The 16,159-nt window shown below is 39.5% G+C and overlaps 1 protein-coding gene across 1 annotated transcript; it reads right to left on the bottom strand.

Annotated features, from left to right (window-relative positions):
• Window positions 1-6,481: 6,481 nt before the first annotated feature.
• On the bottom strand, window positions 6,482-11,988 carry LOC149259039 (uncharacterized). The gene is made up of 4 exons (XM_089448026.1): window positions 10,829-11,988; window positions 8,326-10,700; window positions 7,857-7,951; window positions 6,482-7,756 (listed from the first exon to the last, which is right to left on the bottom strand). The coding sequence occupies exons 1-4, from the start codon at window positions 11,986-11,988 to the stop codon at window positions 6,482-6,484; spliced, it is 4,905 nt and encodes a 1,634-aa protein (XP_089304152.1).
• Between the last annotated feature and the right edge of the window lie 4,171 nt (window positions 11,989-16,159).

Raw genomic sequence — 16,159 nt, 5'->3', positions numbered from 1 at the left:
GCCTCAAATTTGTCAAACTGCCAGTACATTAACCAAGCACCTGACAGAGCTAATTCAAAGGCAAATTTTAGAGAATTTTGTTTTTATAAAAAGACTTGTTCTTTAAATTGACTCTCGCTTAATAACTTTGGGTTTGTAGAGTTCTAGGTACAGATTCCTGCTCGAAGACCCGAAATCCTGTTCCCATAATTCCATGCATTGCTTTACCATAGAGCTCCAAATTCCCCTGTTTCCTTTAGTCTACAACCTTCTAATTTCCCCTGCTTAGATAGAATTCCCTATCTGTGTTCGCCTGTCTGAGACAATCTTCCCTCAATCTGCCTTGGGGGATCTCTTTCCAATCATATATTTTATTTCTCTTAGCATAGAGAACGCCTTCATTGGCTAAAATGTCTGCTACTTTGTTGGCTATTCGGCGCACATGAGTAAAACTAAGGGTTCTCATGTTTTGCAGGTGGGATTGAATCCATTGATAAACTTGCAGAAGCCGCCAATGTCTCGAGACTTTATCTGGAGCTGAGCCATAACAAATTTTCTTAACCGAGTTAATAATCAATTCAGAATCAGCTTCAATTATGGTATTATGAAGATTTAAGTCCCTCAGGATTTCAAGGCATTGCTCAAGGGCCATGAGCTCTGCCATATTGTTAGTGGCTTTTCCCAAATGACTATGAAAGATGGTTTTTATGAAACCCTTTTCATCTCTTATTACTCCTCCATACCCTGCCATACCCGGGTTTCCTTTTGAGGCCCCATCTATATTGCATTTCATAAAACCCTGAGGGGGAGGTTGCCAGAAATCCTTATCAGTTAATATATGACTTACATTCATGTTTTTGCCCTGTGGGACAAGCCCCTGAAGACCCAAATGCCGTAGTATTTGCACATCCGAATCTTTTGGTTGGTCATCACGAGGGTTTTTGATGAGGGTCCCTACTGTCTCATTGAGATGTCTTAAAATCTAAGCCATGATGTTTTGGGTAGAACCTTTCCTATTCTTGAATACTCTGTTATTGCGTTCTTTCCAGACATTCTAGATTAGAAAGCCTGGAATTAAAGCCCAAGCTTTGTTGATTATTTCATTGTCAGAGAATTTTTTCCTCCACTTCTTCAAAGTACTGGTGATGCTGCCCTTGTCCCTCTCTGTTTGTCTGAATATTATAGCTACCCAGTTCTACAGGGTGGATGTGAATGAGCAGAAATTGAGTAGGTGGTCCATAGTTTCTTCTTGTAATTCACATAGCTGGCATCTAGATGGGATGTATATCTCTCTTTTCCTAAGATTTTCCCACGTTAGAATTTTTCTATGTTGCACTAACCACATGAACAATTTAATTTTCATCCAACTTTGGTTCTGCCAAAGGTCCTTCCATACCCAATGAGGGTTTGGATGATCAAGTCCAAGGGCTAGGCGCTTGGCCTCTTTGAGGTTGAAGTTACCTTCATTGTTATTGCCCCATCTCAGCTAGTCTGAATCATTTGATGTCAAAATATTTCTCTATTCCAAGATGGTTGTTAAAGCTTCTGCCCGTGTCTTCAACGGGGAGTCATCACTGTATACCAGGTTCTTTCATATTATCCATTTTCCCTCGCTTCTTTCTTGATCCCAGAAGTCATTTACCCTTAGTAGCCCTTTGTTGTCAATATCGCTCTTGAGATTGGCAAATCATTTTCTTACCAGTTTAGGTTCCTGTTGCCAATTATCTTCCTAAAACCATGCAAGGTTGCTAGCCCTTATTTCTCAGAAACTGTGTTTCTGAACAATGGCTCTATTCTCCCAAGCTTTGTTCTAGATGTGGGAGCCTTTGATGAGCCCAGACATTCTAATGTGATCTCTTTCTTGTCAATTGTTTGCATATTTATGTTTCCAAATTCTGGCCCAAGGTGAAGCCGAATCTTTTAGCCATCTCTACCATAATTTTGCCCCCGAAACTTTGTTAAGTATTTCAGGGTCATCAAGTCCCAAACCTCCATGTGTCTTAGGTTTACAGATCTTTTCTCAGGCTACCAAAGCCCATTTTTTTTTCTCTTCCACTTTTCCCCAAAGAAAATCCCTTTGGATGTTTCTGCACTGTTGCATAACTCCTTTAGGAGCTGGAAGGGCTGAAAACATAAAGATGGGAACTGTTTGAAGGACAATTTTTGTGAGCACTAGTCGTCTTGCTAAATTCAAAGACTTGTTTGTCCATTTCCGAATTTTGTCCTGGAGCTTATTGGTCACAAGCTCCCAAACTTCCTTGCTCAGAGGTTTGTCTGTTAGAGGTACTCCCAAATATTTGGAGGGTAGTATATCTCTCTAAAAGCCTAGAATTCTAGAAATATGTCTCTGAATAGCAATGTTAGTATTAAAAAAGAAGATCTTTGATTTGGACAGGCTTACCTCTATACCCGCAGCCTTTGCAAATTCGCTCAGGATTTGTTTGTAGGCTAGAGCTTCCTTGACTGTGGGAATACCCTGCAGCATGGTATCGTCCACAAATTGTTGATGGGTCAAAGCCTCTCCATTCATGGTAAGTTTGAGACCCTGGATTTGACCTTCTGCTTTGGCAAATTTGATAGCATTTCCAAGCCCTTCCATCATGAGAATAAAGAGGAAGGGTGAGAGTGGATCTCCTTGTCTGAGACCTCTCAAAGGTTTGAAGGTTGTGGATGGTGAACCATTTAACAGGATTGAGAAACTGGAGGTAGTTACAAGGGCCATTACCCATCTTATCCAGTTATGGTCGAAGCCAAAAGCTATTAGAACTTCCCTGATGTAAGCCCAACTTAGCTTATCATAAGCCTTTTCTATGTCAAGTTGTATAATCATTCCTGCCTGCCTATTGTTCTTAAGTGAGTGAACCACCTCGTGAGCTTGAATGATATTGTTGAGAATTTGCCTACCTTCCACATATCCAGTTTTCTCCTCAGACACGAGAGTTGGAAGAAGGGGCTTAAGCCTGTTGGCAATTATTTTGGAAATAATTTTGTACACCACATTGCATAATGCTATTGGTCTAAATCTGTCTGGTGTCATAGCATTAACCTGTTTTGGAATCAAGGATATGAAAGAGGTATTGAGTGCCTTCAAGACAGTTTTGTTTTTCCTTGAGTCCTCCACCACATCGATGATATCGTGCTTGACTATTCCCCAACATGCTTTAAAGAAGTCAACATTGAAGCCATCTGGACCTGGCGCTTTTCCTTTTTGCATCTCTTTGATGACTCCACTGACCTCCTCCTCATTCACTGGTCTGTTTAGATTATAATTGTCTTCTCTTGTCACAAGCTTAGGAATGTGCTTTGTAAATTCATTGATGAATTGAGATCTGTCTAAAAGAGGTTCCTTAGCTATGCCTTGGAAATGTTGAACCAGAACAACTTCTATTTCTTTGTGGGTATTGAGTTGATTTCCTTGAGAATCTTTGATTTTTGAAATCCTGTTATGAGACTTGTGAGCCATGGTGGATTTGTGAAAAAACCAAGTATTCCTTTCTCCTTCTTTTAACCATAGTACCCTTGATTTCTGTTTCCAGAATATCTCCTCTTGTTTGCATAATCCTTCCCATTCTTGTTGATGATGGTCAGCTTGTTCCTTTCTCTCCTCGTTGAAGCCATTTATTATGGGGATCTGTTTAATTTCTTGTAGCTTCCGTTCAACTGTTTTTTTGGCTTCAAAAATGTTGCCAAACTCATTCTTATTCCAACCTTTAAGCCTCAGTTTGATGTGTTTCAATCTTTTATGCAGGAGGAACATTTTTGTGCCCTGGACTTGCATATCCTCTGTCCACCATTTTTCAATATTGCTGATAAAGTTAGGATGGGTAAGCCAAATGTTTTCAAACCTAAAAGCTCTATTTCTTGGAGTTCCCATAAAGGACGCTTCAAGTTGAACAGGCCAGTGATCCAAACCACCAAAAGGGAGTATTGTAGTTGACAAGTCAGGGCCTGTAAGGATGAGGTCCTCCGAGATAATAAATCTGTCCAGTTTTGAGGCCACTTGAGACTCTCCTCCCCTTTTATTGTTCCAGGTGAAGATACCATTACTTGTCTCTGTATCTACTAGCCTCATGTTGTTTATGAAATTCTGAAATGCTATGGAATCTCTGCCTAGTGATCTAGTTCCACCTTTTTTTCCAATAGGGACCTAATCATGTTAAAGTCCCCTCCCAGAATCCAGGGTATACTCGAATGCCTGTTTCTTAATTCCTCTAGCGAGGTAAGAAGCCCGAGTTTGTCTTCAGGCTTTTGAGGACCATAAACATTTGTAATCAAATAAACTTCCTTGTCCCCCAAAGGTTGTATGACCACTGATAGATAGTTCCTGGATGCTTCAACATCTAGGATTCCTATTTTCTGAGGGTTCCAAAGTGTGAGAATTCCTCCTGTTGTTTTATTTGCTTTAACTTATAGATATTCATATTTAATCATCCATTTGGTGTGTATTTCTCTTATTTTTTCTATTGAACATTTTGTTTCCCGAATAAATATCATATCCGGTTTTTCTACTTTTATTCTATTGCTGAGGTTTCTTTGTTTCCTTTTGCTTCCTAGACTCCTAATATTCTATGTTGGAAGCTTCATTAAGAAAGATTTGTAAAGGAGTAACTAGTTAGGTCTTTCATCTTACCTGAGTTGATGATGAGTTTTCCACATTCAATCAGCAGCTCATTATGTTTTTTCTTCCTCTTTTCCTTCTTGTATTCCTGGGAGTTTGTCCCCCTGTAGCCTCCATAGTTTTAACCCCTTCATTGTCCTGACTATCATAGTTCCTTTTGATTCCTGCTCCCTTTGCCTGCGTTCTCCAGAGGAAGAGCTGTTGTACTCTGTTAAATTCATCTTGAGGTAGCGAATCCACTCCTTTGGTTGTTCCTTCCTCCAAGAACTTTTCTAGATCGAGATGCTCCCTTTCCAGTATGTCCTGCAGTTCATGATCCTCCGTACCCACTTCGCTTGGGGTCATCTCTTGGTCCCTATCAAGTTCCATAGTGCTTGGCTGATCCTCCCTTTGTTGGATTTTATTAGGTCTATCCTCCATGCTCTCATCCTTTTCCTTCTCTACCTGATTGTTCTTAATTACTTGATTCATTCCTTCATCCCCCTCTTCTTCTTCTAATATCTTGAACCTGTTATGACTAGGCTATTTTTCCTCATAGTTTTATTATTATTATTATTTTTTTTTTCTCCCTCATTTTCCTATGCCCGCCGCCTTGGTAAAGCTTTCAGTCTCTTCCATTCTTCATCATATACTTCTAAAATTATTTCATCCGGAAAAGCCCTAGAAAGGTCCATTTCCACACATATTCTGGCAAATGAGGTATATTTTCCTCGCAGAGTGGCCTCTGATATTCTTAAAAAATGCCCTAGTTTATTACCTATGGCTTTTAACGATTCTGGCAGCCAGTAATCTAGAGGTAGGGAATATAGTTTTACCCACATCGGCACCGAAGTAAATGTTTCTTGCTCCAGAACAAAGTTCATAACCCATGGCCTCATATAGATTCCTGAAGCCGCATAGAAGTAAGGACCTCCTTCAAACACCGAGTCTTTATCCACTAGGTTCGTAAACGCAACTGTGAAGAAACCCTTGGATACAAGGTATAACTCTATTTCTCCCTTAGGTTTCCAATGGTTCTTTATCCATGTGTGTAGTGTCTTCTCCGTTGTCTAGAACCCCATGAATTTACAAATCACTGCATAAGTCGCCATGTGCTCCCTGTGCGCTTGTAGCGCTGGAGCACTCAGCACCACATGAGGTGTGATGGAAGCCTTAGGTTTACATAGTCTTGTCCTACTGCTAGGTTCAACCTTCTGATTGTCAGGTTCCTGGCCACCCCCACCGGCGGTCAGGCGGTGGCTATCCAATTCTCGGAATCGGATAACCACCCCCTGACCGCCCTTGAGGTGGATATCCGATTCTCAGAATCGGACAACGACCGCTCGGCCGCCCCCACGGGCGGCCGAGTGGTGGCTATTTGATTCTGAGAATCCGATAACCACCACCCGACCACCCCCACAGGCGGTTGAGTGGTGGCTATCCGATTCCGAGAATCGGATAGCCACCGCTCAACCGCTCGTGGGGGTGGCCAGGAAGTGGCTATTCGATTCTCGGAATTGAATAGTTATCGCCCGACCGCCTGTGGGGGCGGTGGCCGATAAAATTGTTTTTTTTTTAAATAAAAAATAAATTTTGTTAAGTATGTTTATTGTATATATATATATATATATATATATATATATATTTTAAATGTTTTTTTTTAAATTTTATATATATTTGTAAAATATATATATTTTAAATATTTTAAATGTTATTTTAAAAAATATCAAAAATATATTTAGCTTTTTTTAATTTTAATGTTTTTTTTTTTTTTTTTTTTTATAACTTTAACGGATATGTTTTTTTTTTTTTTATTACTTATAGAGGAAAAAGAGTGGGGCTTTGCCTAAGCAGCCCTGATTACATCATGCTTGTACTTCTAAGTCAGCTGAACTATCTAATCTTTTAGTAAGGAGTTTCTACAAATCTGTCCTCATTGATGAACAACCACCCTCTGTCCAGAGCGCTCCCTTTGTTTGCCATCAAGTCCGCTTCGCTGTTTGAGGTTCTGAGAATATGGTAGAATTTGTAAGATGCAAAGGATGAAAGCACTCTTTTCAATCTTTCCAGTGTTCTATTAAGACCTGCATTTCTGAATAGCTCTCCATCGTTCAGCTTCTTTATGAGGATCTCCGAATCCCCAAAAATCTGAATATCTCTGATCCCTTTTTCTCTGGCAATTTGACATGCTTTAAGAAGGCTGAGCAGCTCTGCTTGATTGTTAGTCTTCAAACCAAGTCCCCAGTAGAAAGAATCTCGGGAGAGCCCTTCAGGGGAGTAGATGATCCCACCGGCGCCCGAGGGGCCGGGGTTTCCTTTAGAAGCCCCATCAAAGAAGATTGTGTGTGAGTTTTGAGCTCGCCACCAGATCTGGAATGTTTCATCTGTGTCTCTCTTTTTCCAGGTTGGGGGCTCTGATTTAGGAGAAAAGAGGATTTTTCTGTTTTGCATTTCAAGCTTCCCAAGCCACCGCTTCTCTGTCTGCTGAAGTGATGCATCCTCTTTATAGTTCTGTTGCTGCACCGCTTCTAGAAGAAGGGATCTGGCCTTGGCTGCTACCTGTAAGGGAGTGAGATGGATTTCTTTAAAGATCCTCTGATTACGGGCCAACCAGATCTTCCAACAGACAAACTTGGGCAAAGCGTTCCAGATTTTGTACCAAATCGATTTTTGAGGGATATGATGAGAGTAGCGGTGGCTCCATTCTGCGAAGAGGTCTGGGACTGATATCTGAGCAGGAGAGCTTATGAGTAAATCTTGGAGCGTAAAATCCCATACTTCCTTTGCGAACTGGCAGTCGATGAAGAGGTGTTGAGCTGTCTCGGCGTTGCTTCTGCAAAGAGCGCACCAGTGAGGGCCAGCGAAGTTTCTTTTTGCTAGATTGTCTCCTGTTAAAATCTTATTATGAATTAGTGTCCAGAAAAAGAAATTGACTTTTGGGAGAGCTGTGGGATCCCATACGTTTTTCCAGAACGCAGGACTGTGCTTGTTGTTTCCCGAAGTCTGTAGTGCTTTATAGCCTTCTGTTGCTGTGTATTCTCCAGATTGGCCCCAGCCCCACCGGTCTTGCATTAATCGTTGTATCGGTGCAGCATCTTCGATCATTTCCAGAAATAAGGTCAATTGCTGTTGCAGATGGGCTGGAGGAGCGGGGATTGCCCAACCTGCCCAATCGTCTCTCTGATCCCAAACGGATATATCAAATAAACTTGACTTCCCAATTGTAATTAACCAGTCCCTTAAGCCAGCGATTTCCTCAATTTCACTTAGAGGATTTCACCCCATTATCCGATCCTGCTAGAGACGAGTTTTCTTGCCATTCCCTGGAATTCTGTAGACATTTCGTTTGAAGATTTTGCTGCTTTTGTAACAGAGCTTCCACAACAGCGTACTGTTAGCTGTGTAACCCAGATGGAGGTTTCTCAGATCATTTTTGTTTGTATACTTCGATCGCAGTATGACACTTACAGGATGACTTGGCTCTTTGATCATTTTCCACAGGATTTTGCTGCCTAAGGCGAGATTGACCAGAGAAGGATCTTGGATTTGCAATCCTCCTTAGTCGATGGGTTTCTTGACTGTTTCCCAGTTTACAAGATGATGTTTCTTGTCATTGCCCCTGCCTCCTTGCCAAAGGAAATTTCTAAGGAGAGATGAGATTTGATCCATGACATTTCTGGGAGCGAGCAGAAAGGCTGCTTGGTAAATTATTAAGGAAGAGAGCTGAGATTTAATTAAAATGACCTTACCTCCTTTTGTCAACCAGTATCCTCCCCATTTCGAAATCTTGGATTTAAATTTGCAGATTATGTCGCTCCAAAGCGCTCTCTTATTCACTCCTGAGATTATGGGTAGCCCGAGATATCTGATTCTCTCCCATTGGGAATGCCCTTTGAATCCGAGAGTATTAGCTATATTATTGAGCTCCTGTTGATCTGTATTCCAGCTGTAGACTTCGCTTTTGCTTTCATTTACCAATGCTCCTGAGACTTTGCAATAGTTCCTAATGACCGTGTCGAAGGCCTTTGCTATTCTGGTTGAGGCGCCCCCCAGAAGAATCGAGTCATCTGCGAATAATGCGTGATTCAGGGGGCTTACTCTGTTGGAGGGTTTGAGGCCCGGAATGGATCCTGACAGTCTTTCAGCTTCAAGTTTTCGACTTAATGCTTCAGCCAATATGATGTAAAGATAGGGGGAGAGCGGGCATCCCTGCCTGATGCCTCTCTTGGCTTTAAAGAAGTTAGCAGGTCTGCCGTTTATGAGAGGAGCTATCCAAGGGTTATTCATGCAGGCTTTTAGAAGGTTGACAAATTGGGTGGAGAAGCCAAAGGAGAGCAAGACCTTGCTGAGAAATGTTTTATTGACTCTGTCGAACGCATTCGCCATATCTAACTTTATGAGCATACCTTTTTGTTTTCTCTGCTTGCTTGAGTGTATGGTCTCCTGCACTTGAATGACGTTGTCCAAAATGTGTCTACCTTCCACGAAACCTCCTTGAGAGTTGGAGATAATTCTAGGAAGCAAGGGCTTCATTCTGTTGGCCAACAACTTTGCCAAGATCTTATAGGAGGCATTGCATAACGAAATTGGCCTGAATCTGGCAAAAGTTTCCGGATTAGTGTCTTTTGGAATCAGAGCTAAGTAGGTTGAGTTAGTGCTGCCACCTACTTTTGCTTTTGTCACGAATCCCCTTATCATCTTTTGCAGATCATTTTTTATAATGTCCCAGCATACTTTGTAGAAATGAATGGTGAATTCGTCCGGCCCGGGGGCCTTGTCGGAGTCCATAGACCAGATAATTTTGATTATTTCTTCCTCTGTAATAGGTTTGCATAGTTCTGAGTTGTCCTCCGGAGAGATTAAGGAGGGGATGTGATTGAGGAATTCTGTTTCAATCGTTTCTTCACCTTGAACATCCGAGCTGTAGAGATTCTGAAAGTGTAATTCTGCTGCTTCTTTGACTTGTTTATTGCCCTTGCAGATTTGGCCCGTCATAGTCTTTATTTCTGCTATATGATTCCTTGACAATATAGCCCTGTACTGCCGGTGGAAGAAAGAGGTATTGCGGTCCCCTCCTTTTAACCACAAGCTCCTAGACTTTAATCTCCAATATTCTTCCTCTTTTCTAAAAGAATGGTAGGCTGCTCTCTGCGCTTTTATTTCTTTATCCAGGAGGTCTTCATTAATATTTTTGCTTTCCATGTCATTTTGTAGGGAATGCAAAGCCTGGACTGCTGCGACTCTAAGAGAGGTGGGGTTGGGAGTTGGTTTCTTGATCCACTCCTTCAACGCTTTTTTGGTGAGTTTCAGTTTTTGCTCCCAAACGAAGCTTGGGGAACCTGAAATGGAGATGTTCCAGGTTGCTTTCACCGTGTCCAAAAAGCCTTCTCTTTCAATCCATTGAGGAGAAAAACGGAATGGGATGGGACCCAAATCCTCTTCGTCTTCTAAACAGAGCTGTATTGGCTTGTGATCCGAGGACAACTTGGGCAGTATTTTTGTTGTTATGATTTTCTTGTTCATGAGGAGGGTTTGCACAAGAAAACGATCAAGTCGAGCAGAGATATGATCTGTTCCAGTTCTGTTATTTGACCAGGTGAATAAGCCTTGGATTGGATTAAAATCTTGCAGATCCCAGTGCTGAGCAAGCTCCTCCACTACACCCACCATAGGATCCTTGGAGTTGGTACCTCCTCTTTTTTCTTTGGCTTTCAAAACAATGTTGAGATCTCCAGCGAGAATGATGTTGTTAGGGGTTTCCTGCTCAAGAAATTCTGCCAGAGATTTCCAGCAGTCTCTTTTTTCGGAGTAATTGACAGGTACATATAGATTGACTAGAGAGATAGATAACTTACTTGAGATGTGGGTTATTTCTGTGTATATCCAATGCAGGGTCTCGTGAGTGTTGATCAGCTGAAATTGATCTTCGTTCCAGAGAGTTGCGAGACCTCCCGAGGAGCCCCGAGCGCTGACAACTATGCCTGAACTTTTCTTCCATTTTGATTTGCTGGTTTCTAGCAGGGCTTGTCCTGCTATCTTAGTCTCTTGGAGCATGAGGATGTCAGTGGGTTCTGATTTTAAGAGGTCCTTAACTGCTTCTATTTTTGCGGGGTTCCCCAGTCCTCTGCAATTCCAAGAGACTAGATTCATTATTTACCTATGATTGGGGTGGAGCCGCCCTTGGATGACCTGGGCCTACTACTTCTTCCGATTGTCATTTCTATCGTGGATTGGCTCCCTTGGGTTTTGTGCCTTTCTTCTTCTTCTTCTCTTTTTTCCTTGCGGGATTTCCTTCCGGGTCTTTTTAATGGCCTCTCGAAGAGTTCTTCCTCTGAGGACTCAGAGCTTTCGGCTGACTTTTTCTTTATGATTTCTGCATAAGTGGGGCTTGAGGGGCTGCCTTGGGTGGCTTCGGTGTGGATGTCGCCCCCTCTCTCTTTGCTTACAAGAGGGGTTTCCTCATGGTTCTCTTTTTCCTGTTCTTTGATCGGTGGATCGGGTTGCGCCTCCTCAGTTCCTTTTGCATTTTCTCCTGTTTCCTGAGTTGGGGTGGCGTTGTTCCTGCCTCCTGTTGCTGCGCTTTTTCCTGCGTCTTTCTTTGCTTGGGCTGTTCTCTGGACTAGGGTCCATTGATCTCCATTCTGTTTTTGAGCCTGATCCTCTGTTTTCTTCTTACAATGCTTGGCAAAGTGACCGTAGCCGTGACAGTGTCTGCATTTAAAGGGGAGCTGTTCATAGTCGAGTTCTTGGATGTGCGTCCATCCTGCCACCGTGAGCTTGATCACTTCAGGCAATCCTTCTTCAAGGTCCACTTCGACGCAGATGCGCGCACAAGAATATTGGTCTCTTCTTACAGCCTGGTCTATATATTTGCCTAATGCGTTCCCAATAGTCTGAAACGATTTTTGGTTCCAGCAGTCAAGGGGCAGATGAGGGAGCCTTACCCACACCGGCACTGCAGATGGGACGTCTTGAGAGGGATCAAAGTCTGGATTCCATTGATTTAAATACAGTCCCTGCGGCCCCATGAAGTAGGGGCCGTTTCTGAATATGAGACTTCTGTCTTCCATGTTTTCAAATACAAAGACAAAATACCCTTTGCCCACAAAATAACTCTTCACTCCGTTTTTTATCAGAGGTTTCCAGTTTCTTTGGCACCAATCCTCCACGGATTTGGGGGAGGGCCATAGGCCTGTAAACTGGCCTATGAGGCCTTTTTCTGCCAAGTTCAGAGCCGCTTTGCAGGTGTCCTCCTCTGGCAGGGCAACAGAGGGTATCGATTCCATTCTTTTGATGAATTTCTGCTGAGTCGCAGAAGGAGTCCGATTTGTCCCATTTGCAATCAAGTTTCTGAAAGCTGCGACTTCGGGGGGCGGATCCGCAGGGGGGGCAGAGCTCTCAGGAGCCTCCATCTGACTGCAGAGGGAGGGGCGAGGCTGTGCGTAGGGGCGCAGCAGAGCTCTCAGAACCCTAGCTTGAGAGCGAAGGGTCGGGCCGCGCGCGCAAAAAAAAAAAAAAAAAAAAAAAAAAAAAAATAATAATAATTAATATTTTTTTGAAAATGATGTTTAATTTGAAAATATGTATTTTTTTAAATTTTAATTGTTTTACGGGTTTTTATTTTATTTTTAATTTCAACATTTTTTTTTTAAGGTTTTTTAAAAATGTTTTTCATCTTAATTTTTGTAGTTTTTTAATTTTTTTTGGTTATTTTTCTATTTTTTTTAGTCTAGTTTGTTTTTAGTTTTATTTTATTTTTTTAGTTTTTCTTAATGCTTTTTAAAAATTTCTTATTTTTACTTAATTTTATAGTTTTTTTTTTTTTTTTTTACCAATTTTTATTTATTTATTTATTTTTTTTATGGTTTACCACATTAAAAAAAATGTTTTTTTTTTTGAAAATATGTTTTTCTTATTATCTATTTCTTTAAATTTTTTAACTTTTTAATTCTTATATTTTATAGGTTAGTTTTGTTTTGTTTTTTTTTTTTTTTTTACATTTTTATGATTGATTTTTTTTTTTAATATATATTTTTATTTATGTTTTGGTATTTTTTTAACCTTTTTTTTGTGTTTTTTTCATTGCTTTTATTTTTAATTTTATGTTTTCATTATTCTTTTGAAATTTTAATGTTTTTCGGAGTCATAACAAAACCTTTTACACCATTATTTCAAAATGTTGAAAATTTACCAAAAAAAAAAGAAAGTGTTATTCGAGCATCAACACTTTTCGTTTTGAGGGTGTTTTTTGCACAATTTTTGCACATAAAAGTCTAGTTTTACTAGCATTTTTTTAAAATGTTGAAAATTAACTTTAAAAAAAATCCATCGTTCCATTATTAACACTTTTTATTTTCAGGCTGGTTTTTGCACAGTTTTTGCATAAAAAATTCGTTTTCACTGGCATTTTTAAAACATGTTCAGAATTGACTCTAAAAAAAACCATCATTCTAGTATACATATTTTTCGTTTTTAGCACTGTTTTTTTTATGCTTTTTCGGGGTTTTTTGGGCAGAATTCTCGTTTTGAGTTTATAGTTCCCGTTTCAAAGTTTACATTGTTAGTGATTAAAACCCCTTTCGAAACCAAATTCGATTCGTCGTGCATTTGAACACCAACATCATGAATTCTCTCCAAGTTGTGGATCCCGACGGTCTTATGGGATCTTGGAAAATTAAAGAACTTATGATGGTCTATAGAACCCTATTCAATTTCTTCGAGACCTATATCCCATACCTATACACATACTCTCATATACAATATTATTGGCTAAAAAATATCTCAATAGAAACAATAAAAAAGAGAGACATTTTTCTAGCATTCTTAAACTTTAGATTCTTAATTTGACTTTTGTTACAATAGCAAAGGTCTATTTGGACAATCACCAAAACAATCTAACATCTCAGCTTAATGCTTGGCAAATTATATTTAGCGTGACACTTAGCACTATTTATAAAGGCCCAATTAACCAAAACACCAACTTATTCTAAATATCATAACAACTTAATATTCCAATCTCTTTCTAGAATTTAGACACTTGGTTGTACATCAATTCTCCTAATTCCTAATTTATACAAAAATACAAGTGAGGGAAATAAAATCCCTTTTTGAATTTACATGATCCCTTTGGGCCTTAAACAAAATAATATGCCTAGATTTGATGCTCCTGCATCAGACTTCCCAGGTGGAAAAAGTTTAACCTCCTAGTCAAATATCTTCAATATGGAGGGTCCTCCCACATCCAAATAAAGTGTTGTTGTTGTTCATATGCTTGGTTTCCTTATGGTTCTAATTTTAACTTTAGTTTTATAGGACCCCACACATGATTTTGCAGTTGTCCATCCATTTCCTGTTGTTGTTTCTCATCTATTTGTTCCACTTTTATTGATATCTCCAATGTTCCAGGGTCCCATCCCCTGCTTTGTTGTTTCCATTTGATTGCGTTGATGCCATCCTCCACAACTATCCACATTTCTTTGCTCACTTCTCCCTTGTATCCTTCTTGTTGTACCAACATCCATATGCCATGGGCGCTTCCCTCTTGAAAACATCTTATAACCTCAACTTTCACTTCATCATTCAACATATGTTCGAGTGGCCAAAACACTTTGTTTCCTTTTCCATGGTTGTCTTATGAGAGATAATCCATCTCTCTTATCTTCTTCACTTGGTTGTCTTTTACCATTTCCTAGGGCTATAATTTCCTTCACACATGTAGTCGTTATTTCACTTGACAACTGAGCCTATCCATTGCACCATTTCTTTGGTACTTGTGTCCATATTTCTTGATGTTGAACCAAATTTTCTAGTAACAACAAAAATATCAACACTTCTATTTTTCTAACTGCATCCTCTATGCAATGTTATTCAATCCAATCCTTAAACCTTAGATTGCTCAGCCAATATCTAAACAACATAACTTCGAAATGCTTTTCATCTCCTCTGTGTTCTAAGCTATCTTCTTGAACTAAAAACTCCTCCTGTAGTTGCTCCCTTATGGATGGATTCCATAATTGTTCAAGACATCTTCTTTAGTGGCATTTGAGGTGTAATTTTGTCTCTTCTCTTGCTTCAATAGAAATTCGGTTCTATTCTTCATCCTTCTCATGGATGATAAGTGCCATGGTCATTTCTGAGGATTGTTTGCAGTTTCTTCTTGGCTTCACTTTGCCTTGTTTCTGCCTTTGGTACTTTAACTCATCCTTTCATGAGTATTGTCCACCATCTGTTATATTCCCTTTCTCTGGGGTCCTTTGGAGAAAACTCATTTACCACTTGTTCTCTTGAATGTTTTTCCCAACCTTGGGTACTAGAACACTTGCATCCACATGAAATTTATTAAATTTAGAAACATGAGGCCTTGCAACCTCTTTTGTTTTCCTCTTCAGAATTTCTTCCTCTTGGTGAATTTTATGAGAAAATTTTGTCTCATCTTCCTTTATTATAGATTTTGAATTCTGTCTTCCTTCCATGCTTTAGGAAGGTACTTCTTCATCCTCCTCATTCCTTATGAAAGTCATAGATAACTATCCTTTTTGGTCATCTTTAAGACTTGCACCCATACACAAAATATCATATTTAAAATTACAAGGTTCTCTAGCCCCATTTGCTTTCAAAACTCCAAGCTAATATGAATTCTCTTCTAGATTCCATCTCTACTCAAGTTCTTCCTTTTTCCAGAGGGTTACATACCCTTTACCTAATGCTTTCTAGTCACATTTCTCAACTACATTTTTTGCCACCTCCAATTTAATGTGTTGGATGCACATCTTCAAATCAATTATCTTTCTCTCAAGGTAATTAAATTCCTTGTACAAATCAATAAAACTAATTTGAAGTAAAGTTGCAGTTTCATCTCTTTTCAACCATTCTTCTCCCTCAAATTCTGGGTGCATTTCTTCCAAAAACTCAATTTCTTCGTCATGCTCCATGCACACATCATTTAAACTTTGTCCAACATCTATCTTGTATAATTGTAGAGATGAACCTCTTAGAACTCTATTTTTTCCTCTATCTCCTAAAGGAAAACCCATATTCTCCCCTTATTCTATGATAGTTTGTAATGAATGTCTTCCTTTATGGCCTTCATGACCTGCACATGAACAAAACTCATTAGTTTAAAAAATGTGAGGCTCTTGAGCCTCTATCGATGCTCCTAGCATCATTTGTTGTTTTGGACATTTCCCATAGTCCATGAGACTTTCTGCCAACCTCTACTCTTCATCCGCATGTTATGAATAAATATATAGGAAATAATGTAAAATAAATTAAATGATAATAATTATAAATAATTATTAGTTAATTGGTAATTAGCTTGAAGAGTCATGTCTAAATGAGACATGACTCTCCATGAAGAGACACCTACTTGATATATAAGCAAGCCTCTCTCTCATTGTATCATCATTCTTATTCACACATTTAATATATAATATTTGTATCCTCATGGATATATTTATGTTCCAAGTCTTTTGGAGTAATTAATTTGTAGAAGGAACTTTGTTTGCTTCATTTGGTATCAGAGCGAAAAAAGTTCCTTCTACAAATTAATTACTCCAAAAAACTTGGAACATAAATATATCCATG

This window comes from Pinus tabuliformis, chromosome 6 (assembly GCF_031772625.1).
Source record: "Pinus tabuliformis cultivar Carrire ecotype Pingquan chromosome 6, CPIR1, whole genome shotgun sequence".
Lineage (NCBI taxonomy): Eukaryota > Viridiplantae > Streptophyta > Pinopsida > Pinales > Pinaceae > Pinus > Pinus tabuliformis.
This window is presented reverse-complemented; position numbering and strand designations above follow the sequence as displayed.